Here is a 25,755-nt window from a genome sequence, read left to right as displayed (position 1 = left end):
TATTATTATTATTATTATTATTATTATTATTATTATTGGATTATATTATTAATGGACTGTATATAAGCTCTCTTGGGAAAAATGTATTTGAAGATTGAAATAGAAGTTTTATAATTAATAAAATCACTTTTTGCTTCAGCAGCAATATGGTGTGGGTAATCTGGCTGAAACTGACATTGCTACTGTGGAGTTCATGTTTCTCCAGCAAGCACTCTCTGTATCCAAGGAGGGCCATTGTGAAAAAGTATAATGTGGACAGTTTTAGGATTTGGACTTGCTGCTTCTGTGCTGACGATGGAATAGAGTGTGCTTTCAAATGCACTGGTATGGGTTAGCTATGTGGCGGTAGGAAATGGGTATGAGAGTATAATTGCAGTATACCTGTATGCACTGATCCTACTGAAGCAGAGGACTTGATGCTTGAAGGTAGCACATGAATAAAATTCAAAGTGAAAATAACACATCCATCCAGTATTCATGTTAGTTAGCTCAATTTGCATTTCACATTAGAAACAAACTATGGTTTAATGTGAACCAGCGCACTGCTTAAAAGGGCCCACTTAGTTGCTCCTCTCTTGGCTGCTGTTGCTTGCTGTCTGAACCCAAACTCCATGGTTTGTTTCTCTCTAAACAAATCACAAATAGTAATCCCAAGAGCGAACCCTGGCTACTGCTTGTGGTTTGTTTGGAGACAAGCAATCAATGAGTTGGGGTTCAGATGTTGCAACATGCCACACTGGCTCGTTTCCTGTTAATGGGGCATGCAGCAGCACACAGCATAGTTGCATTCAGCCATAGTTGCTTTTAAATACAGTTGTGACATGCGAACCAGGCCTTTGTCTCTTGAGTCTTGGTGTTCGCAAAGAAGGCTTGCATTTTTTGACAAGTGTCAGAATGCTCGGTGAATTCTTTGCCTAATTTATCCTAGATCTCTTGGGATCCTTTTTTGGTTGTTGAAAGCATCTTGCACATTCTTCTTTAAAGTGGTACAGAGCAACTGGAAAGCTTCTATCCATTGTCATTGGAGGGAGGAGGAGCGTGCGTGGGGGAGGATTGCACAGAGTTTTTTAGCTTTTCCCCTGTAACTTTTTGTACATGATAAGGATCCTGCAATCTACCAGGATCAGCTGGGGATCTAGCGGTAGATCACGACTTACTGGTTGAACATCCCTGCACTTGGTAGTCTTAAGCAACCTGCTACTCTGCTACTAACCCCATCTTCAATATAAGGATACTAACTGCACCTCACCTACTTTACAGGGAGTCATAAGTTTCCTGAGATCATTCCCGCATTAATCAGTTTGGGCACTCAGAAAGCATAAATGCCAATTGTGGCCAGCTTGCTGGTCTTGAGGCGCCAGTCTTGCTTTGTGTGCAAAAAGTCTTGGGTTCACTTCACAGACTGTTTTGTGTACCAGGTGAAAGAGGAGCCATTCCTTTAATGGGAGGGCTGTAGCTCAGCTTTACATGCAAAAGTTCGTCATCGGCTGCCGCAGTCTTCAGGTAGGGTGGAGGAAGAATTGTTTGAAACACAGGAGGGGGCAGTGCCAGCCAGTGTCGATGATACTCAACCAGAAGGATGGAGGGTTGCATACAAGGCATCTTTTGTGTCTCCAGAACGAAGGCATCAGACAATTTCCACGTATTGCTTTTGCCTGTTTGTGTCATTCCAATGTTTTGAAGTGCAAGCTTCATTCCTTTGGCATCTCCGGAGCAGTGTGGTGGTCTTCTTTCTGGGCTACTGTAATGGCACCAGCTGTTCTTTTAAAACCTCTGCTTTGAAGTCCTGAGCAGTACTTCTGCAGCACATACCCTGTTACAAAATGTGTTAAGCACTTGGTTTTAGTGTACATTTACAATTATAAATTAAGTATTCCTAATCACACAAGATAAATAAGTTGGGTTGTGTGTTTTTTTGCGTAGTTTGCACTCTGCCATTTTCTTTGGAAGCAGTCTAGCCCTGTATTGTGCGTTGTTGTTTTTTACCTCTCCTTCCCCCTCTTCCTGCAACTGAATACTCGGAAGTGATCTTGTGCTGCCTGGCTGGCAAAAAGGAGAGTAGGCATGCTTCTAGGCATGAAAACTTTTGTTGGGGCTGACCTGAATTAATTGATCTATATTGAACGCAGGGCAGTCTGTGTAAACACCACTAGGGAGGGGACTCTAGTTCCGCTTCGGTGAAACTGAATGTGTGAATGCTGGGATACATTTATTCCCGATTTCTTCTGAGCAGTGTTAGAAACTCAGATATGTAAGCAGGGGGGATAAAAATCTGTGATTTTTATTTTTTTTAAATCGGATTTTTAAAAATCTAAATGGGATTTTTAAAATAATGCTTCGGGAGGAAAAATATTTCTAAAGATAGCTTTCTATTTAAGTTACATTATACAGTGGTACCTTGGGTTACAGACGCTTCAGGTTACAGACTCTGCTAACCCAGAAATAGTACCTTGGGTTAAGAACTTTGCTCCAGGATGAGAACAGAAATTGCGCGGCAGCGGGAGGCCCCATTAGCTAACGTGGTGCTTCAGGTTAAGAACAGTTTCAGGTTAAGAACGGACCTCCAGAACGAATTAAGTTCTTAACCCGAGGTACCACTGTAGTTCAAAGACCATTCAGGAAATAAGGATTTGTTTTAATTTTTCACATGTACTAAAACTCAAAGTTTTTTCTTTTTGAAAATTGTTTAACCAGATCAGTTAACAAACATGAATACATATGCTATAGTGTTATTGTTTTAGTTATATAAACTGTTTAAATTGTTATTAAAGAAATGATTAATTTTCTACTTCCAATAAAGTACAGCAGAAAAGTTGTCCAAATATAAACAGTTAACTTATTAAACCTCACAATTATTTCAAAATTATCTGTCTATGTTTTTCTAATAGTATAACCAAATCAGTAATTTTTGATATAACTTTAAAAACTACTCTGAAAATTTATTATTCCAGAAATGAAATTCCAGAAATGAAATCTTCATCTGGTTGTAAATATTAAGATTATATCAGCAAGAATGAGTCTTTCTGTAAAAAAAATGATTTAGTCTTCCCGACTAGTGATTTAAATAAAGTCTTACTGACTAGTGATTTAAATCAATTTGATTTAAATCAAATCCACCCTGTATGTAAGCTAGGTGCCAAATAGCTTCTTAAACCAAGGTTGCAGTTGCCAAAACTGAATGCCTAGTTGCCATTTTGGTGCAAAGTCTTGTTTTCACAAGCATTCACTGACTGTGATTGATTCTCAGTTAAACATCCGGCTAGTTCGGATGACAACCTTGAGCTAGGTTAAGAGCTTTGAGAACTTAAATAAGAAAAGTCACTTGATCCAGGGACAGTCCACATGTATTGGCCGATTCCTACCTCTTTTTCTTAATCCTCAGGCTGCACAGAAAAAAGCATTTTGGTTCCTGAAATTCATTCTAATTGTGCAGATTCTATAGGATGGGGTATTAGTGTGTGAAAACAATCAAGGTCCAATGATCCCCAGGCATGCCCCACCACATGGTGGAGATGTCAGGTGCCATCCTGGCACCCAGGTATCTTCACTTGGTTGCAAGTGGCCACTAGTCAGGTGAAAAATGTGTCTGGCGCCTGGCTAATTTCAAACACTGCTTCCGAGGAGCACAGGAGTAGCTTCAGGGCCACCACAGCTTTATCCTCACAGCATTGGTTGAGTTCAAAGAGTGAGGGCCTGGCTTAAACTTTAGTTCATGGCAGAGGTGGGGATTTGAGTCCAGGTATCCTGGATCCGGCTGGGACGTGGGTGGCGCTGTGGTCTAAACCACTGAGCCTCTTGGGCTTGCCAATCAGAAGGTCGGCGGTTCGAATCCCTGCGATGGGGTGAGCTCCCGTTGCTTGGTCCCAGCTCCTGCCAACCTAGCAGTTCTAAAGCACACCAAGAAGTGCAAGTAGATAAATAGCTACCGCTCCAGTGGGAAGGTAAATGGTGTTTCTGTGCGCTGCTCTGGTTCGCCAGAAGCGGCTTAGTCAAGCTGGCCACGTGACCCGGAAAAACTGTCTGCGGACAAATGCCAGCTCCCTTGGTCTGTAAAGCGAGATGAGCGCCGCAACCCCAGAGTCGTCTGCGACTGGACTTAACTGTCGGGTCCTTTACCTTCACCTTTTTATCCTTGATCCACTGTGCTGGGGTGGCCAGTATGGTGCTGGAAAGCAACACCCATGAGCGTTAGTTAGCTGGGAGGGTGGTAGTTGTATAGTCCTTAAACATGACACCGGCTGCCCCTGCACACCCTACTGCTATGAAGTTTCCCATTTTGCAGATGGACAAGCAGGAAATGTTTGGCACTGGCAGATTTTGGCATCAGGTCCCTCTGCCCCACCCCCACAAAGGAGAGAGTGACAAGCCATATTAGAGTTTGAACTTTTGATGAGTCATCCAGGAAGAGATCTCAGTAAGGCAATTCGTTGCAAGATTAAAGCGATGACTTGCAGTCCCCAGAGCAGGTAATGTTGCCCGAGGAGGCTGCAGAGAGAAAAAAGAGGAGGTTGAACTCTGGATGGAGGGAAGTGTGGGCAGGAGGAAGTAAAAGTAATAAGTTGCCTTTGCTTGAACAAGGAAAGATTCTGCCCTTGAGCCCAGGGTTGGGGAACTAGCTGTTCTTCCCCACCCAACTCCTGCCCAAATGCTTGGCTGCAATTGCGATAATCCCCGGCCATTGGCCATTCTGGCTGCGGGTATTGCAACATCAGACAGGCACCAAGTTTGCCACCCCTGCTTCTACAACTGAACATGCTACACTTATCTTGCTAGTGAGTGGATAATGCAAATTAACCATCTAACCATACTAACCATCTCCAAAATTAAAATACAGCCCCCCCAAAAGACACACACTTGCTGGAATTCATACTGGTATACAAAAATGTGCATGTTTAATACAAGCGACTGGATAAGTGTATGTTTTGGGGTTAATAAACATTTGGAATCAGATGTAGACCAGGATGAATGTGCAAGCTCTTAATACTACATTTCCTTGAGAGTACAGACATACACACTGCAATGTAACACAAGTATTATTGACTGATACGGCCCTCATGTGGGATTTGACCCTCATTATTCTCATTCAGTAATTCCTCTTGTGTTGAAGAAGGGAAATATTGCTGTCAAATGAAATTGCTGCCTGCCTAGCTCCCCCCGAAAAAGCAGATGTTTAAAAGTGTTGAAATAAATATCTAAATGTTCAGCCTTCATTTCAGCTCAGCTTGCCACAGTTAAGCACGGTGCTTCTTCGGTACAGATGTCCATATATTGGGTGCAGTCCTATATACCTACTTACCTTGGAGTAAGTCCCATTGAAGATAGTGGGACTTGCTTACACCCACCCACACCTTATGATTGCACAATTTGTATTTGTAAAACAGTAGAAACAGAGGCAGTTTGTATGAACTGCCTCTGTAAACAGATGTTTACATGTAAACAGATGTTTACATGTTATTATTTCGTTAAATTAAATTAATATTTCAAAGAAAAATACAAGAAATACAGCATATAATTATTTCAGTTAAATCACCTAACATTTGAATAACAGTGCCCAAGTCATAATCCATTAGTAATAAATCCCAAATTTTGTAAGCCAGTACCCAACTATGGCATGTTGATAGATTTCAATTTTTGTGCCATTGCTAAACAAGCAGGCATTTAACACATTTCTGATTTAATTTCTTATGGAAGCATTTTATAGTCTCAGAATTAATATAACACCATGCCATTATTAAGAGATCAAAATTCAACTTTTATTCATAATCTTTTATCTTTTTATTATATTTATATCCAACTTTTTTCTCCAAGGAGCTCAGAGTGGCGAGTATGGTTCTCCCTTATCTCAGTTAATCTGCACAATAACCCTGTTAGGTTAGGTTGAGAGCCAGTGAGTGGCCTAAGGTCACCCAGTGAGCTTCATGGCCAAGTGGGGATTTGAATCCTGGTCTCAGGTCCTGTTCCAACAAACTTAGTTTCTGTCATCCCCTCCATCCCACTACCATCGGCCTTGCCTTTTGCTTTGCTATCATGTTTGTGAGATGTGGGGCTTTCTCCATAGTGGCACCTGCCCTTTGGAATACATGATGCAATCTGTCAGATCGCAATGCACTTTTTGTTTTTAGGAGATTGCCAAAAATGTGGCTATTCAAAAAGGCTTTTGGTTGAAATTCCTCCCCACGGTTTATTTTTCAATCCTGTTCCGTGTTTTGACTCCTGTTGTTAGTTTATAAAATATTGTGGTTTTATTATGGTTGCAAGGAATAGGGTTTAAGGTTGATTTTTAAATACCACATGGAATTTTCCGCTTTGTTACGCACCTTGAGTTCCGTTCTGGAAAGAAGACAAGGATGTAAATAAAATGCCTGTCCTTTATTGACTGTGTTAGCCTGTTGAAACAAGCACGCATACAATGTTAAATGATTTAGTAAGCTGTAATCTTAATGAGCCTCCCCCTGTCCCTATGACTTCATATTTGCAAGTATTTCAGTTGATGAGGAGTCTTTGGTGATAGTAAGTGGTTTTTGTTACAGATGTATAAAACCTTTGAGATGTGCTTTAACCTAGGGTAAAGATTGGTTGAATGAAAGTGCGTGCTACAAGAACCAGGCTGCTGCTGCTGGTGGTGTTTTCCAGGAGAGGTGCTTATTATGCCAGACATCTCTGTAATCAGCTGTTAGATCCACAGGTCTTACTACACATTGTAGGCCTTGTTGTAGCTCCCAAGGAACAAGGGGTGTCTAGAATGGACTGAATTTTAGTCTGACTTTGTACTGAGGATGACGTCCTTCCCCACTTCATCAATTATTCCAACAATAATAGAAAAGATTTGGCATTGCTGCTAAGCCATGATGGGCCTTCTATAAAAGTTTGTACCCAGTGACTTTTTCCATTCCAGAAAAGTTTCAAAATGGATTACCTGAAAACTGTGTACTGGGAGTGTTTGTGAAACAAATATAAAAGTGGTGCAAATTGTTGTTTTAAGTAAAGTTAACCTCCCAAGCAGATGAATGAATGTAATGACAAATACTTAGCTTGGGGAAATGATAAAAACATTTCCCCACCCACCCACCATGCTGTTTCCATGTGGCGTGCTATATCTTGTCAGTCCACAGTTGTCCAGTTGAGAGAACAAAGTAAGTCCTAAATGTTGACCCCTGATCTAGTAAGTGTATGGAAGCAACCTTTTGCACACGTTGCTGTTGTGATGCTCATCTTGAATGTTGCTGAGCTGGTTGGTTGCATCTTGACATACCTAAAAAGAAATGTGGATCTGGGGCCACCTGTGTTATCTAACTGTTTGCAACGGAAGCAGGATTGATGCTGCTCTTTTCTACATCCACTTGCATAATAGAAACGGAACAAGCAACTTTAAAACCTGCTTTGTGTCTCCCAGTAGAGAAGAACCAAGTATAATGCCATTATTTAAATCTCTGGCAGAACTATCTTTAGAATACTGTGCATAGTATTGTCATCCCATCTAAACAAAGAGCTGAAAAAGGGAGAGGGAGGCAATTAAAATGATCAAGGGCTTGGAGCACTTTCCCATGAAGAAAGGTTAAAGAGTTTTTAGGGCTTTATCAAAAGGGAGGGACACACTAAAGGAACTTTGATGAGCAGGGTTGGGGAAACTGGTCTTCCCGAAATTGGACTACATTACAACTGCCATCAGCCCCTAGACATATGGCCAGTAATCGGGAATGATGGGGATTATGGTCCAACATCTGGAGAGCCACAGGTTCTCTTTTGTGTTCTGTCATATTCCCTTCTTGCTTTCCTCCCCCTTAATGAAAATCCCTAATAACTCTTCAGCATCTCCTCCTCAGAAAGGCAGTGATAGAGATTTATAGAATTATAGATAGATTGGTAAAAGCAGTTTGGATTAAAAATGGTTGATCAATACTAGAACTTGAGGACACTTAATTATATTGATTGATAGTAGGTTCTGTTTCATAGCAGATCAAGTCTTATCAAAGGCCCTAATAATTAAATTGAACCTTCTCTTTCAGTGGGAGTCATATGAGATAATTGGGATAAAATGGAATGGCTGTCCTCCTCATGCTGGATAGCTCAGTTGGTTAGAGCGTGGTGCTGATAATGCTCAGGTTACAAGTTCAATCCCCGTATGGGACAGCTGCATATTCCTGCATTGCTGGGGGTTGAACTAGATGACTCTCAGGGTCCCTTCCAACTCTATGATCTATGATCCTCTTGTCAGCATTTGGTTGGCCACTGGAAAATAGGATGCTGGATTTGAAGGACCTTGATCTTATTTATCAAGGCCATGTGTGTGTGATGTTTCATTTCATGGAATTTTCAGATTCTGAGGGGCATCACAAGCCATGATCTGAACTAACCAGACACTCTAATTTTGGCTGGGGGAGCAGAGGAACAGCTTCATTAAGTTCATACTTTTGGAACACAAGACTTCCAAAAATTCCAAAACAACTCAAAGCCTTAATTCGAACGTCTCTTTCTTACCCTGCATCTAAGTAGAATGAAGCAGTGGTGGGTAGCGTGTCGGACTAACTCGAGTTCAAACCCCCACTCACCTGTTAAGCTCATTATATGACCTTGGACTAGGTCATTACCTTGGGAGAAGGGGGAGAACAGTATATTGTGCCTTCAGCTCCTTGCTGGGAAAGGCAGAGTATCAATAAATAATAGTATGTAATTAGATCAAGCTAAACGTAGGAGATGGGCAGTACAGATGCTTTGCTTGCAGCCAGGGAAGAGACCTTTAAAGGAATTGGCTTGAGCTTCTGATAACTGAACAAATTCCACCCTCCACCCCCAAAATACAACTGCTTTTGGTGTTCTGTGATTTGATTCAGGGTCAAGACAACTGAAAGGCTTTAGGTGTGGGGTTGGTTCTGATTCACTGGGTGAAAGAAAAATATATATCCCTGGACTGGTTTTGTGGTTGGGTTTACCTTTGACTCTGCTTATCACCACATTCCTGTAGTAGCAGTATCAGCTTTGAGGCTTGCCTGCATTGCAGGGCTCCCTTGTGGTGTCACACTATATTTTGCCCCCCTCCTTACTCCACAGTCTGCCTCTCCATTTGTATTTTCCCCAGCCTATTGGCTACCCATTCTTACTGCATTTACCCAGTAGCTGGTTGTCCCTTTCTTTGTTCCTGCTTATCACACTGCTGTTCTTTTTGCTCACTGTGTCTGCCACACCATGAGGTCTTGCTACTTCTGTGCTACTTCTGTGCATACCCTTTCAGTGGAACCTGAGGTGTGACCTGCTGGGGTTGGAGAAAATACGTTCTTGTGCCATGATTGTGCTTTAGCAAAAAAAAAATCATTATGCACAGTAATTGACTTGATGCTGAAGCTGCACTGATTTCTGTGCTTCTAACACTTTCCCTTCTCTCTCTTTCTCTCCCTGCTTTCTTTCTAGGCTGCCCTCTGGCGAGGCAGTTGGAAACAGCAGAGCTGGCCTCTGCAACGGGAGAGGCTGGACTTCCCGTCTCTCTGTGCTGAATGGCTACTATGGCGCCCGCTCTCACTGACGCAGCAGCTGAAGCTCACCACATCCGGTTCAAACTGGCTCCCCCGTCCTCCGCCCTGTCTCCTGGCAGTGCCGAAAACAACGGCAACGCCAACAACATCCTTGTCGCCACCAACGGCACCAAGAGGAAAGCCGAGGATTCGAGCCTAGACTTCCGAAATAACTCTGCGAAGGAGGAGCTGGGAAAGCTGCAGCCCCTGGTGACGTCTTACCTCTGCTCGGATGTGACTTCGGTTCCTCCGAAGGAGTCTCTGAAGCTGCAAGGGGTCTTCAACAAACAGACAGTCCTGAAGTCTCACTCTCTGTTGTCTCAGTCCTTCTTGAAAACTAGCGACCTCTTGGGGAGGCAACCTGTGTTGGAGCTGTCCTTGGAAAACCTAAAAACCATGAGTACTAGTAGCCCAACTCCTCTGCCGCAAGCACCTGTCAATGGCTTGGCTAAAAAGTTGGCTAAGAGCAACAGCTCCGATCATGAAAACTCTGCTTCGCTCAACGGCGGGAAGCGTGTTCCTCCTGCTGCGACCCTCCAGGATGTTGATTCTAGTAGCCCTGGGGGGTCTGATTTGGGGGACCTGAAATCTGGTTTTACCAACTGCACTCTTCCACACAGAAGCCTTGATGCAGAGCATACCGCTCCCCTTAGCAATAATGGCACTGCAAGTAAGCGGAGCCACAGTTCCCCGGAGCAGCAGCATGGGCTTGAAGGGGGTGGAGAGAACAGGCTGTTGCCATTATCTGGTGTGCCTGCTTGCTCCAATCTGGGGAGCAGCAAACCAGAAGAGCAGAAGATCTCCCTGCCGAGCAATTCCTTCAGCACCCTTGATTCAGATACGAGGACGAGGGTGCTGCTGCGGCGGCAGGCGGACATTGAGAACCGGGCTCGCAGGCTGCAGAAGCGCTTGCAGGTGGTGCAGGCGAAGCAGGTGGAGCGGCACATCCAGCAGCAGCTGGGCGGCTTCTTGGAGAAGACTCTGAGCAAGCTGCCGGCTTTGGACTCCCTGAGACACAGAAGTCAGCTGATGCTGACCCGCAAGGCGGAAGCTGCCTTGAGGAAAGCTGCCAGCGAGACGAGTACCTCAGAGGGCCTGAGCAGCTTCCTAAAAAGTGACTCCATCTCAGAAGAACTGGAGAGGTTTACCGCCAGTGGGATGGCTAACCTGCGGTCCTGTGAGCAGGCGTTTGACTCCGACGTGACGGACAGCAGCTCGGGTGGGGAGTCTGATATTGAAGAGGAGGAACTGACCAAAGCAGACACTGAACAGCACCATGTACCACTGTGAGTAGCAATTGGTGTATTTACTTCCAAGTAAGGAAGGACCAGCAACAAAAATTAACCAGACAGGGATAAAACAGAGGTTTTTGTTCTTTTCAAACTTAAGCCAGAAGCAGTAGGAAAGTTTATGCCATCATAAATTGGTTAGTTTGAAAGGTGCCACAATACTTTTTGTTTTTGCAGTAGGAAGATTAGGTGTGAGAGTGATGGTATCTGATATAAACTCAATTAATTATGCTTGACTGGAAGGGATAGCATCACCTCCTCATCTTTAACTCCACAATAGGGATTAAGGCCGCCAAGAACTCCAGCCACCTTCACTCATCTGCCTTTTACCAAAGGCAGGAAGCGCTAAATTCTTTGTTCTCTACTTGCTCCCATCTACTCCAGCTCCCTGGTCTTTCACAACATACATTGTGAAATATTGCTTATAGTTTTGTTCAGAGATAGGACCATGCCTCTGCCTGCTGGAACAGCAAAGGTGGTCTCTAGAAATAGCTCCTTCAGGGCAAGACAGAGGTTGTTGGTGTGAAGTTGTCCCTGCTGTCTGAATCCAGGCTTTTGGTTGGTACAAATTTAAAATCATTCCAGCCCTGTTTGGTGAAAACTGAGGCCTTTTCTCTGGCAACTTGGGGAATATTGATGCATGAATGACTTATGAGATGTGGGAATTCCTTTTGCAACCAGGGATCTACAGCTTGTTTGCTAAACAAATAGCAAGAGATAGGATCAAAGATCTATTATGTCTTTCACTGGAGATGGGGAAGGGGAGGGAGGGGGTAAGTAGGGTGTGGGGGATCTTGCTGAAAGCAAGAGTTGTCTCTAGAATTGGAGAAGGCGTGGAAGGAAATGGGGTAGGCAGGGCTTTAGGTGTTGAAAGTAATGGCTGTGAAGTGGTAACAACTGGTTAAAGGAGCAGTAAAATGCAACTGAGCAGCATATTGTGCCCTTTTCTTTGTTTCTGCTTTCATTTGGGGTCCCCCCTCTATTTAATAGGAATTCCTGTGTAGACATTGCTGTCTGGTATTTACCCCTGAGCTGGTCCAAAGCTCTCTCAAATAATGTGCTAGTTAAAATCCTTCCGTCCTGGGTCAGTGCTTATCATTGCCCTGGATCGGCTGGAGACAATGCCTTAATTATTTTGTGAATGAAATAATACTAGAGCTGTGGATTGGAAAAGGCTGCGCCTTCATCTTATCAGCGCCTTGTGATAAATTAAATTGGGGGTGTTGCTGTCTGGCCATTCATTGAACGTTACAGTGTCTCCAGGAGCTAGCCTTGCTTGTGCAAGTGTCTCTTCCCTATGCAACACAGAAAATCTGCCTCAGGTCTTCTGATTATCAAGATAATACAGACTATGTCAGGGTCTTACAATGGATTAAGTCTTGTCTGGTAGGGGTGATCAGACTACAGCCTTGTGGGTCCTGCACTCTCTTTTTAATTAGCTAGAGATCCAGGGTTTACAAGGAAGTGGCATTGTGGGAGAATGGAGCCAGTCACAAAATGGTGGCTCAAGATGCAGGACCAGGTACATCAGAGTCTGCGCTCACAGGAAAGGCTGGGTGCATGTGTGCACAGCCGTTGCACTTGTTTACAAGTCCCCTGTTGTCTCACAATGCCACCCACTTACGATGTGAGGCTACATATTAACCTAACATAAACACAGCACAACTGTGTCATCAGTATAAATCAAGAACTACCAAGTGTAGGCAATGTAGATAAGTTAACATAAAGAAGACCAAATGTTCCAAGTCACATGTATAACATAACTCTTGCACATATAGACAGACAGACTTAATTGCATTGTTGAAGGAATTCAGAAAATGCAAAGAGATGGGGAGGCGGGAGGCTGCTCTGGCAGCTGTGGCCTCCCTTATGAAGAGCGTAATGATGGTGTTGTGTAGTGAAGCTGTAGAGCAGAGGCTTCCCCAGCATGCAGAGCAGTGTCTGCGCTGAGGCTGGCTGGAAAGAAAATAGCCCAACTGTCTGCTCTTAAAACAGCATTGCCCTGGGCTGTGTGGCTGGGACCAGAACTCTTCTCCCCATGCAAAGGCGCTCATGAATGCAGGGATGCAAAAGAAAGAAGGAGAGCAGGGGATGAGAATAAAAAGCAAAATTTACAGCTTAATTCCTGTGCTGATCATGCATACATGATTCGAGTGGTCAACCAGTGGATTGCAACTGGCATTCCTGTAGCCCATGGGTAGGCAAACTAAGGCCTGGGGGCCAGATACGGCCCAATTGCCTTCTAAATCCGGCCCACGGAAGTTCCAGGAATCAGCGTGTGCTTTTATTTCAAATGTATCTCTGGGTTATTTGTGGGGCATAAGAATTCGTTAATTCCCCCCAAAAAATATAGCCCGCCCCCCACAAGGTCTGAGGGACAGTGGACCGGCCCCCCCTGCTGAAAACGTTTGCTGACCCCTGCTGTAGCCCCAGGCCTAGGGGCTGGTTGCACAGACAGACATTTTTCAGAGGGACAGATACTTACTTTGAAACGAAAGAATGACTGAGTTGAAGACTGAGGAATGGGTGCAGGGTAGATTTCACATTCGGCAAAAATAAGATCTTATTTACCATGAGAAGTATAGGCAAAATTCAGCTGCTGGGTCAGTGTCTTTATAGCATGGATGGCATCTGACAAACCTCTGCGTGTTTTGGATATTGTTCAGTTCAGTATTCGGGGCAGTGTTTTTGTTCTTACATTTTTGCAGCAAATTCTGTGAAATCATAGCCTTTATTGTCCCAGTGCTGGCTTTCCTGCTGGGAGGTGGCATTTCCTGCAGGGAGACAAGAAGGGGCATGAATCTGAACTAAGCTAAAAAGCCTTGACCTTACCATTGGGCTCTTGCTGTAACTGCTCACAAAGCCAATGTGATACAATGGTGTCATGCACGGTCTGCAGATTTTCTGCTGAGCGTGGCTGAGCCTACGCCTGCTGCCATAATCATCTATATGTCTGGCAGACAACCATGAACTTGTTGTGTGGACATGCGAAGCTGCCTTATATGGAATCGGATCAGTGGTCCGTTTAGCTCAGTATTGTCTGCACTGATTGCCCGTGGCTCGCCAGGGTTTCAGGCAGAGGAGTGTTTCCCATTCGTTGCAGGGGATGCCTGCAATTGTTGCCTGCATGCATAGCCTCATGTAACCTCATTGTGGTAACCTACGACTTCACTGTAGCTCTTATAAGATGCCTTTGTACCAGGCACCCGTGCTTTCTCCCCCCCTCCCCCCATTATTTGCAATTGATCAATTACTTTTCATAGCAGTCCAAATGCTTTCTGCTGTGGATGCCCTACTGTTGTTTCATGAAAAGAAAAGAAAAAGTACTGTGTTACGTGGATTCTGCTTTGCGAGATTTTAGTTCGATCTCTGAAAATCATCTTATTTTATTTTAGAGACCATATTCATGTTGCTAGTTGGTTAAAAGCAAACATGGAATAAAAATGCTTAGTACCTTTCCAATAATAATGTTTTGGCTCCAAGGTTTACCACTCTCCCTCCACCCCGGACTACTAGAAGCAAGTGACAGAGTATTTGGGGTATCATGAAATTAATGTAAGTTCATTTAGTATGTGAAATTTGTCATTTTGACATTGCCCTTGAGTTAAAGTCTTAACTGTTCATTGGTCATAGCTTCATATTTTCACTTCTTTGGGTCAGAAGTGATGGTCTCCAAACCATAGAGCCTTTTGAGGGAAGGGGTTTATATTTTGGTGTAGTGGGGTCAACTGCCTTCAGAGAGATGCATTCTCAATCTGCACCTTGGAGAAGCACACCTGCTTCTGTTTACAGGTAAAGGAAATACAGTGGTACCTTGGTTTAAGAACAGCTTAGTTTCTGTGCATGCAAACTTCTTCAGATACGAAAGCCAAGAACTAACTTAGTTGGTCTTTAAGGTGCTACTGGAAGGAATTTTTTTGTTTTGACTATGGCAGACCAACACGGCTACCTATCTGTAGCTTAGTTTCTGAACAGCTTGGATTAAGAACGCCGCAAACCCGGAAGTAGGTGTTTTGGTTTGAGAACTTTGCCTTGGAAGCAGAACTTTTTGAGTGTGTTCCATTTGTAAATTGAGTTCCCAGCTGCTATGGGAAAGCACGCCTTGGTTTAAGAACGGACTTCCAGAATGGATTAAGTTTGTAAACCAAGGTACCACTGTAAGCCTCTTTAGTGTGTAAAATTAACAGGGCAGTAGAATTAATAACTGGATATTCTGGAATGTTAGTGCCCTTTCCTTTTGTCTTTCTGCCTCAAGCTCCAAAACAGCATTTGAGTTCCTTTCGATAGTGTGACCCTGTTGTAGCATTGTGTGTTCGCTCAGTTGGCAGCTTTTCTAGCCAAGGTAGCTTTCAGTCTTGCTAGAAATTGCTAGCCACACATTATTAGGCCTAGATAGTAATGTGCTGTAACTGTAGCATTAAAATATAGTAATTAGCCAAAATAAAGTAGTGCTGCCCTTTCCAGCAATGCCCATTGACTACTATCTTTGCTTGCTGCTACCTTTCTTTGTTCTCCTGGCATTTGCATTTCATAACCTATTGGATATAGGTGGCTTTTTCCTTACCTCTTTTCCTAGGAATCCATAGGGGAGAGGTCACAATGCTTCAGACTCACATAGTCTCTTCTCTACCCTCCAGCACAAGGATTTCTGGATCCCCCGCCCTTGTTACCTAGAGACATTTGCTGTTTCTCATTGGCTGTGGTAGCTATTGGTAGTTTTGTGGAGGCAGAATGACTTAAGATGGTTGGATTCTCATTATAGTAGCATTCCGTTACTGGCCTGTTTTCAGCTTGACTGATCTGATGCTATTTTGGAAACGATGTGGTTTGCCCCTGTGTGCTATCCCTAATGAGCTCTGTATTGCCAAGGTTTTTAGTAGCCATGCAAGCTTTAATTGGTAGATTAATCAACTGAATCTTTAAATCAGGGTGTGCACAATTCTTAATCGGGTAAGGCAAATGATAATGGATCAAAGAGTAAGAGTAGACTTTTATTTTATTTTATTTAGAAATCTTTATATATCACAGTGGTTCACATGATTAAATAAAACAATAGAAATAGGGTGTATTGCTGCAGTTCCTTCTGAGGTCAATTATAGCTTGGTATACTATTCGTAGATAAATGGTGGTCTTGCAATAAAGCTAAAGCCTACTGGGAAATGATATATAATGAATTAAAAAGATGTTTAAGATAACATTTGTTTTTTAAAAATAACCAGAAGTTTTTCTTTTCAAAAATAAGGGATCAGCGGTACCTAAACAATATAGAAATTTATTTATGTATGCAACCACAGCTGCGAGAATTGTATTTGCCCAAAGATGGAAAGAAGGCCCGACAAGACAAGAATGGATACAGATATTAATGGACTATGCAGAAATGACGAATCTTACCGGAAGAACAAGAAACCAAGACAACAAACTCTTTAATAGGGAATGGGAATCTTTTATTGAATATTTACAAACAAATTGTAAACAAATTAAGACATTAGCGGGATTGTTGTAAAAACGCGCAGTTGCTAAAACTTATATGAAATAGATGAGAAAAGGTATAAATATAAAGGGAAAAGAGAGTAAATTTAAGGAACCGCAAAAAGAGGGGGAGGGGAGTCGAGGTTTAACATGCATCAATGACTTTTTTTACTGTTTGAAAAATTTTTTGGTTATAAATGGAAACAATCTGATAGCTGTTTATCTCCCATTCTGAAAGAGTTACCTGTAGAAGCATCTGCAGTGTGATACAAGACTGTTTTGGTAGCAGAATATGATAAACCATCTAACCATCAATTCTAGCACCTTATCTAAATTATATAATTTTGTATTCGAATGATTGGCATTAATAATTGTATTATAAAATGGTACTGTTATAATGAGGCTATTATTGACTTGTAATTGAAAATTATTAAAAATTATTATCAAATGAGACTTGTATTCTAGAATACATCAATAAAGTTAAAGATAGAAGGTGTTGGGTTCAATAAATTGGAGCCCCTGTTGTGACATGCACACAGGTGTTCAGTCTTGATGTAGGCTAGCCAAGGATGGCCAATTTTGTGCCCTCCAGATGGTGCTGGGCTCCAGCTCCCATCAGGCCCAGCCTTGTATAGCCAGTGGTCAGGAAATCTGGAAACTAGTCCAACAGCCTCTGGAGGGTAGAGTGTGTTCAAATGCCTGCTGACCAAGGAATCATGCTTGCTAGCCTTGGGTGAGTCTCATGCCCTTGCCTGTTTCAAAAGATTGTCACGAGACTCACTTGAGGATTGTGATGCACTTTGTGCACTGAAATGTGCTGTAGCAATAACAGCAATATTTGACTTGCTAGGCAGCACAAACTCTAGTCAGTTAAAGCTTGTAATGGTTGATTTAGAACAGTCCTGCTTTGCTTGTCCAAATACACTGGGTTGTATCCCACCATGTTCTATTCAATGGGTAGACGGTTGAAATTAAAATGACGAAACATCTGGAAACAACATCCCAAATTGCCATTGTGTGTCAAGTTCCAGGAAATTGAAGAGTTCCCCTGCTCCTCCATATACACATTTTTAGGTGTGTGGGAAGGGACAAGGGGATTTGGAATGGGAATAAAAATTAGATTCCTCTTACTCCTTTTAAAGGAAATGTTGCAAACCACTTAAACTGCCTGCAATAAAAACATGCAAACTGAAGGTGAATTTTAGCATATCCTACTCGCCAGAAGAGTCTGAATATGTCTCTTAAGGCTGAGCAAGTTGCCTACTACTGACATCGAGGAATCTTAATCATGACACGCTGAGTGATTTATTTCTTCTCATCTTTTGGCTCATTCTTTACAATGCATCTCTTATTCCCTTCTCCAGCAGTTAGGTCTTTGATGTACTAGCTCAGCTGTGGTATTGAATTTGCTATTTGGTTTGTAGAGATGTTTCTCTCCCCCTCCCCCCGAAAGGTGACGAATGGTGGGTTTTCTAAGGAGTGGTGACTGTTGCACTTGTTGCATTCTCAGGGGGTATGCATTCAGACCACTCCCCCCCCCACTTGAAATGTCTGTCTGCCACTTTGCATATAATCTTGTGTCTCTCTCCTTAGTGAGAGCAGGATAACTTTAGGGGAAAAATGCTATATTGTATAGCCAGGCAAGAATGAACTTCAAGGTGTAAAAAGGGGCTTCTTTCTGGGTATGGCATTTGGTCAGATGTGATGTTTTCAGAGGGAAAACTTTTTTTTTAAGACAGACAAGTAACTCTTGGGCAAGATGAAATCTTGTCTTTGGGAAAACCAATGGAACCTTAAAGACTTAGTGAAGATGAAGGTTCTGTTCTTGAGAACAGGGTTCGAAATTAGCAGGGCACCATTTTGCACCTAAAGATTCACCATTTGTGAGCACCTCAAAAAGTCGGTGCCATTTTTTAACCCCTGGCTTACAGTCAAGGATTACTGAAATGTATGTGCTTTGAAGCCTCGAAGTATATATTAAGGCCAGACAATATTTTTAAGGCGTTTAACAATAATGAGTGTTTTGAAAACTGAAGTACGGTACCAACATTTTTATTGTAAACACCAAATTAAATATGTATTAACAGTTTCTGCAAAAAATGTGATATTAACAATGTGTCATTTATGTGAATTGTGTATTAGTTCATACTTATCAAAATAATAAGTAAAATATGTTGCTGACACCCACACACCATGCCGTGGCGATTATACATTCTGTTTTGGCACCCACAACCCCCAGGCCCCAGAAGCCATTTGGTTCCTAGCCTTTCTATCCCAGTTTCTAACACTGATTGAGAACCCTGAGCTAGTTTAATTATAAGGTCTCAAAAAGCTGGATAGAAATTTGGCACAGTTTGGGTAATAAAGCACTGAAATATGACTAAACATGACAGAGATAGAATTACTCATTTTTGCTAAATATGCTGATGCTGTGACACTAAGATATGGTAGACATAACCCTGCCAAATTTAATATCAAAACAAAGTTTATTTAAGTGAGAGGCCTAATCAGGTGCTTAATCCTCTCTCACTGAAAACAATGGGAGTTGCAACCCTTGACTTTGAGTGGGTTGTTCCCTTTGTTAGTCCTTTTTGTTTTTTTAAGTTTGTGCCCCTTTAACATTCATTTCATGTAGTGCTTCTGACACGTCCTGTAGTTATCATAACCATAAATGGTGCATACTTGGATTACCAGGGATTAAAAAAACACAAAGCCTGCAAAATTATAGAGCCAATGAGATTTTTCCAGGAGACAGGAGGGAAATTCTGCTTCTTCCCTTTTGCAGCAATCCCAGTACCTATTTCCTGACTTGGGTGTTTTTTAAGTGCCAGTGGTGGTTGTTTTTAACACCCCTGAAATTATCTAGTGGTTTAATATGCTGCAGTAGAACTTTGCATGCAAATAGTAACTGAAAGAGGCAATAGTAGAGGTTTATGTTGCAGCTATATCTCTTGCAGCCAGCTAGAAATAGAGGTGACGGAACTCACCACGAACACCTCCCTTGTTCTCTTATAATGCCAATGGCACCCACACTGAGAGGTGCTGGAACTGAGTTCCGATGAGCTCCAGCTGAAAAAAAACCACACGCTTCTTGTAGCTATGGCACAGATGTTGTAAGTTAAAAGATACTGCAAATACATTTCTTCTGAATGGCTAAGAATGAGCTTTGTTAGTCCTCCAAAGGTACTTTGTATATCATCTTCCACTTCGTCAGTACTAAATAATATCTTAGTATTACTTCAAATTGGAGATTGAAGTGTGATTTTCAAAATACTTGGAATAAAACATTTGCCTTTATTGTGCCCTTAAGGGACTTGAGCTCTTGAGGGAATTTTAAGTGACTGTAGTGTAGTTGAGTTGCTGATTTTTTAAATTTTATTTCATTTTAGGAGACAGCTTTGCAGAAAGGTTTCTCGGAATCCATTTCAGGACATGTTATCAAGTCCCATCTTTCAGCACATATGCTGTCTGTTATATGTGTCCATAAAATGTTGTTTCTATAAATAACATTTAGATTTTCTAAATTTGAATAGGGGAGCAGTGGCGCATCTTCCTGAGAGCTTAACTAGACGTCTAACTAGCTCACCCCGAACATTGATGTAGAAACAAATTCCTTGGTTATGCCCAAGATCAGTACCAATCAGTGGTTCATTGTTAGCAAAATAATAATGATACGTTGTAGGGTATTGGGAGAGTTATAACTCCCCATATCTTTTGGAGCACATCTCCTAATATAGACCTGCCTGTACCCTTTGGTCTTTATCTGAGATCCTTTTCTGTTTGGAGGGTAACAGCTGGGGAAATGAGCCTTTTCAGTTGTTGCCCCGTTTGTGGAATGCTCTTCCCAGTGATGTCTGTCTGGTGTTATTTAGTTTTTAGCCTGGTGCCAAAAAGATATATTATTTTCCAGCTATTTTGCTTTTGGCATCCATCTGTCTCAAGAGACTGGAGTGCGCCCGCAGCGGTGAAGTCCAACAGTGTGTTAGCAGCAGTGAAGTGACCTCCCTGGGACACAAGCCTGGGCAATGTATATGGAGGACCTGGTCTGCCTCGCAGATGTGATCTAAAGGAAAGCAGAGCCATACATTTGGCGCTAGCTTGGCTGCAGGTGTTGCCTGAAGGAGGCATACAAGGCACCATCCAACTGTCTTAGGGACTCCACTCCGGATTTGTGTAGGGTTTACTCCTTAGCCTTTTCATCTTCCAGAGATATTGTACAAGACTGTATTTCCAGATTGATGAACCCCATCTGCCTCACTTCCTTCTACAGCACATGCAGAAATCGCCTTCTTGACTGTTGGGTTGGGCCCACTGTTGGTCTCATCTACTCAATCCACCAGATGTCTGTCTTTGCATGCAGGGGAAGTCCCTCGCTCATCAAGGAGTTTGAGACACATTGGCTACCCTCACTTGGTTTAGCTGACCAGTTGAAGCTGTTCTCAGGGTATGACTGCTGTCGCATGGTGATAGCTTCTGGAAGCCACAGGTGAGAGCTGAGTGCAGAATGGAGACCAAAGGTAAACAAACTACCCCAGAAGGAGCATGATATATCTCCCACCAGAGGTACTACTCCTTTCCTAACACTCCATACATCCCTCACAGGTATTAGATCGAGTGTTGATAAGTTGGCTGATGGCCTATTTAATTGAATTCTTCCTGTTGAATTTTTCCCCCCTTTTGGTAGTTCTTTTGTTGAAATGTTTTTACTGGAATGCTTGGCTTTTTATTTTGCACTGTGCCTTTGGGGCTCTTAATTGTAAGTTGCTTAGACTTCTCTGGTAAGTGACTAGTTCATCATCATCATCATCAACAACATCATCATAAATACCGTATTTTTCGCTCTGTAAGACGCACCAGACCACAAGACGCATCTAGTTTTTGGAGGAGGAAAACAAGAAAAAAATATTCTGAATCTCAGAAGCCAGAACAGCAAGAGGGATCGCTGCGCAGTGAAAGCAGCAATCCCTCTTGCTGTTCTGGCTTCTGTGATAGCTGCGCAGCCTGCATTCGCTCCATAAGACGCACACACATTTCCCCTTACTTTTTAGTAGGGAAAAAGTGAGTCTTATAGAGCAAAAAATACGGTAATTAATACTGAACAAGTTTTTCCAGTCAGCTAACATGTTGGTTCCTCTCTCACCCCAGCAGAATCACTTACTTCGCACAAGCAGTGTTAGGCCTTACAGTGGAACCTTGGTTCTCAAATGCCATGGTACTCAAACTTTTCGGCTCCTGGATGCTAAAAACCTGGAAGTAAGTGTTCTGGTTTTTAAACGTTTTTTTGGAAGCCAAACGTCCGATGCTGCTGTCGGTTATTGTTTCCGGGGCGCCTGCGCCAATCAGTAGCCACGCCTTGGTTTTTGAATGTTTTGGAAGCCGAACAGATTTCCAGAATGGATTATGTTCGAGAACCAAAGTACCACTGTACATAGTATGCAGTAGTGATAGCCCCTGTCTCAGAAGCAAATTTAGAAACTCAGATATGTAGGTTACGGTCGCCACAATGAAATGTCTAGGCGGTATTCCCCCACCCCCACCCCACCCCCAAGATTGGAAAGCAAAAAATGAATTGTGTATATTAACATTGTTAATATATTTAACAATTCAGTTGCCCAATTTACCAATTACAGTAATCTCTTCCCCCCCCCCCAAAAAAAAATAATAATACTGCAACACGGGAGACACTCCTTGCGGCAGGCTGGCCAGGCCAGCTTGGCCTTTCTGAGATGCCGACAATGTGGGGCTGGGCAAGCTTGGTTATGTAGGCACAAGGGCAAATGCACTCCCCCCCCTTTCTCCCTAGGCGTGTTCGCTTGGAAGTAAGTCCTTCCGTGTCCAGGGGGGCTTTCTTACCCTCAAGGGAGCCATTGTGGTGTAGTTGTTAAGAGCAGTAGACTTGTAATCTGGTGAACCGGGTTCGCTTCCCCACTCCTCCTCCACATGCAGCTGCTGGGTGACCTTGGGCTAGTCACACTTCTCTGAAGTCTCTCAGCCCCACTCACCTCACAGAGTGTTTGTTGTGGGGGAGGAAGGGAAAGGAGATTGCTAGCAGCTTTGAGACTCCTTAGGGTTGTGATAAAGCGGGATATCAAATCCAAACTCCTCGTCCTCTTCTTCTTCTTGAAAGTATGCCTAGGATTGCAGCCCATGTGGAAGCACAGCAAAGTTTGCTGCCTTGCAGCAGCACAGAAGCACCAAGGCATGTATCTTTTGCTGTGTGCGAGTTGTCTGGCTCGATGGAGATGTCAGTCACCAATCTGACATCTGGAAATCTCCCCTGTGTTTGCAGTTGGACTGGGGAATTTTGAGCACTGCTCAGAAGCTTATATGCCAAGAAAGATGTAGAAACTGAAGGTGAGAGGAGCTGTGCTTTTTAAAGAATTGTCAAAGATGGATCTGATGGAATGTGTATGTGATCAGCAAATAGTCAAGATATTAGAGATGAGCTATGTAAAGAGAAGCTTTCGTATGAACACTTTAAATGGGGAGTGGCCATAGATCAGTGACTTTGCACACGGACGGCTCCCAGGTTCAGTCCCTTGCATCTGCAGGTAGGGCTAGGAAAGACCCCTGCTTGACATCTTGGAAAAGCCACTGGCAATCAGTGTTCACAGTACTGAGCTAGATAAACCAAGACTGGTTTGCATAATTCAGCATGTGTTTATATTTGCTGGAAATGGACTAGTTTTATAAAGGTCTCTTAATAGTAGTATTTCATGGAAACTCAAGAACTTTTGCATGGAAAAAATCTATGGATTTTGCAGTGCATTTCTGGTGCATAAGAAGTGTGTACTAAAATGTATTTTAATAACCATACAAAACCCTCTCTTATGGCTAGTAGGAGGTAACAGATACAAATCAGCCGCCAGTGTGACCTAGTCAATGCACCCTGATTGCTCCATTGAGAGAATGATTTTGTTTGCAGAGAGTGGTGGGATACACATAACTTGCCCATGTTATTTCCAGAAAGAGGCAGATTAGATCAAACAGAAGGACTGGACTGAAGGACCACAGCCCACCTGGATCATAAAGCAGGAACAAAGAGTCCTGTCTGCCTCAGGACAACAACAGGTGCTGGGTAGCCTATTATTTGACTTATGGGGTCTCTGTTTGGGGTTTGTGTTTTGTTATTGCTATGCTCTGCTGGACTGCAGAGTTAGCTAAACTCCTATGCTTTGTAGTGCTTGTGTAGCTGGAGTGAGGTTTTCTTGATTTGAGTTCAGCACATATAAAAATATATATAAACTACTCTTTATGCTGCTGCTGTGAGTGGGTCTGAGGGAGCCTGGGTTAATCTGTCTGGCTCTTCCCCTTCAACAGCCCATGTTTGTACACTGGCACGAGTTGTACCGGGGTATATTTTGGCACAAAACATGATGTTATGCCAATATAGTAGATGCCACTGGCAGCAGATAATCAGTATTTATTGGATTAAGAGTTTTGGTCAGTGTAAGTGACGTTTGGCAATGGTAATAGTTTGGGTCAAATGAAGTTGAGTTTTAATCTGACTTACACACTACATTTACACCTATTCCTTGTTCCAGTCTTTCGCTTTTAACTGAATTAAGAGTACCCCTTTGACCTATAGCATAGACACAGAGAGGTAGATGGAGGAAGTGAGAGCCACAAATAAACAATACAGTGGGCTACATTTCTCCAGGCACATTGCTTTGTGTACAGCTGCTTTTTATATTGATATTTTATTGAAAAACTTCAGTGGACAAATAAAGTGGCAGGAAAAGAAAAAGGTGCTCAAAACTGTAATACAATGTGATATAAAGGTATATAAGTAATGCTATTATTCTAATGGCTATACAGTTATTAACAAGTCATCATTCCAAGTATCATTATATTTATGCATATACAATCTGCAACTAAAAGCAATCTGTTCATTTGTTTCAAGAGTCGTCATATCTTCTATCCATAGTATTAGCTTTCCAGTTAATATCAGTTTTTTTGATAGAAGTAAGGGCACAAAGAGTCCATCAACATTGCCCAAGTTAGCTAGGTATGTAGCTAGCTAATTTGATGCTTAATACATTTACCATTCCCCCTTTGATAAAACTGTCGCTAATGATAAATTGAGATGCATAGGTTCTACATTTTAGGGTGATTTCTGTGTTTTGGGGGGGTATCTGCAAGTGCTACCACTGTGTCATGTGCAGAAATGAGGTCAGTGGGCTGTGATGACTAACATTTTAGTGATGGCCACATTCGTAATGGACCATGAAGTGCATTGATTGGTCTTATGCAAGTCCATCTGGCCATCTTTTCACAGGGTAACTGTCTTGATTAGATGAGGTATGAACTTACAAAGCACTTCAAAAGTTTGAAATGGTGGTGTAGGAATGGTGGCTGGTGATATCAGGGCTCAGTCCCAGTACCTGCTGTCAATTCCAAGTCTCAGTCCTAGAATGTGTGAAGTAGTAATGAAGAGGGCCTTTGAGCACATTCAGAATTCATGTCGGCCCACATAGGATTATGGGATAGTGTTCCTAGGTAATAGGGTGTGTCTTCCAAGCAGGTTCTTCACATAGGGCGCTGTGACTACTGGTAGTGCCTTATGAGCAGGGCTGTGTGTGCATTTTACTAATAACACTGCACAAATGCAAAAATTAGTTCTGGGTGCAGAATTGAGGATCCTGACTGCGGTTTCAGAGACATTTCTAGCCCTGAAGAGTGCAGAGTATGATGATTATTATTAACATTTATTCATTGCTTTCTATAGTTATATTATTAATTGTATTCATGCAGTTGGAGAGGGGGGAAAAATTCAAATCCTATGGAAGTTGCTTTATTAGAAGCAAGCTCTGGACCTTTAGGTGCCAACCTTGCATATGTTCAGCTAAATATTTCAAACCTGTAAATCGTCAGATGGGTAGGAATGTGGGTGGTCAGTTGTTTGGAATCCTTCCAGGCCTGATAATTAGTTTCTTCAGTTTTTCTCTTGGCATTGCAGTATCGTTCACTTCCATATATGTAGGCATGTATTATTTTCCCCGGCTACCGATAAACAAGGAGTTGCAGCCCACCCACACTTAAGCTGTGTTCCCACAATTATTGCTAGATGAAATGTAAGATGGTAATGACCGTGAGGAGGAATAACATGGCACCTATGCCAGTTTCTGCCTTGACACAGCACAAGTGCTATGACAATATTACAGCCTTGTAATATTACATATTACAATGTAATATTACATATTAGAATATTACATTAACAGGATGGTGTCAAGCATCCAATGAGCAGTTGCTGTATTAAAGCAATACAAAGATGTCTGAAGTTTCTGGTGCTATATATACACGTATATAATGCCTCTTGATAACAGGGCAATACGAAGCCTGGCCATATGTTGACTGCTCCTTTCCTGACTTAAAAGGGTCTTTGCCGATACCTTTTGAATAACGTGCCTTGCCTAGCTTCTCCAACACGATCATCCCATTTGATTTCTGTGTTGCTTGAAGCACATTTTAATTCTGAGACAGAATAAAAA

General features: G+C 42.5%; 1 protein-coding gene across 5 annotated transcripts in view; it reads left to right on the top strand.

Annotated features, from left to right (window-relative positions):
- Positions 1-25,755, top strand: part of KANSL1 (KAT8 regulatory NSL complex subunit 1) — a 139,871-nt gene that overhangs the window by 29,317 nt on the left and 84,799 nt on the right. For all 5 annotated transcript variants that reach the window (XM_081886217.1, XM_081886219.1, XM_081886220.1 and 2 more), the window contains one exon: positions 9,406-10,792. In XM_081886217.1, coding sequence (XP_081742343.1) covers positions 9,489-10,792 — 1,304 coding nt within the window. In that variant the 5' untranslated portion in view covers positions 9,406-9,488. The remainder of the gene's footprint in view (positions 1-9,405; positions 10,793-25,755) is intronic.

The sequence above is a fragment of the Podarcis melisellensis genome, assembly GCF_964234715.1.
Source record: "Podarcis melisellensis genome assembly, chromosome: 13".
NCBI lineage: Eukaryota > Metazoa > Chordata > Lepidosauria > Squamata > Lacertidae > Podarcis > Podarcis melisellensis.
This window is presented reverse-complemented; position numbering and strand designations above follow the sequence as displayed.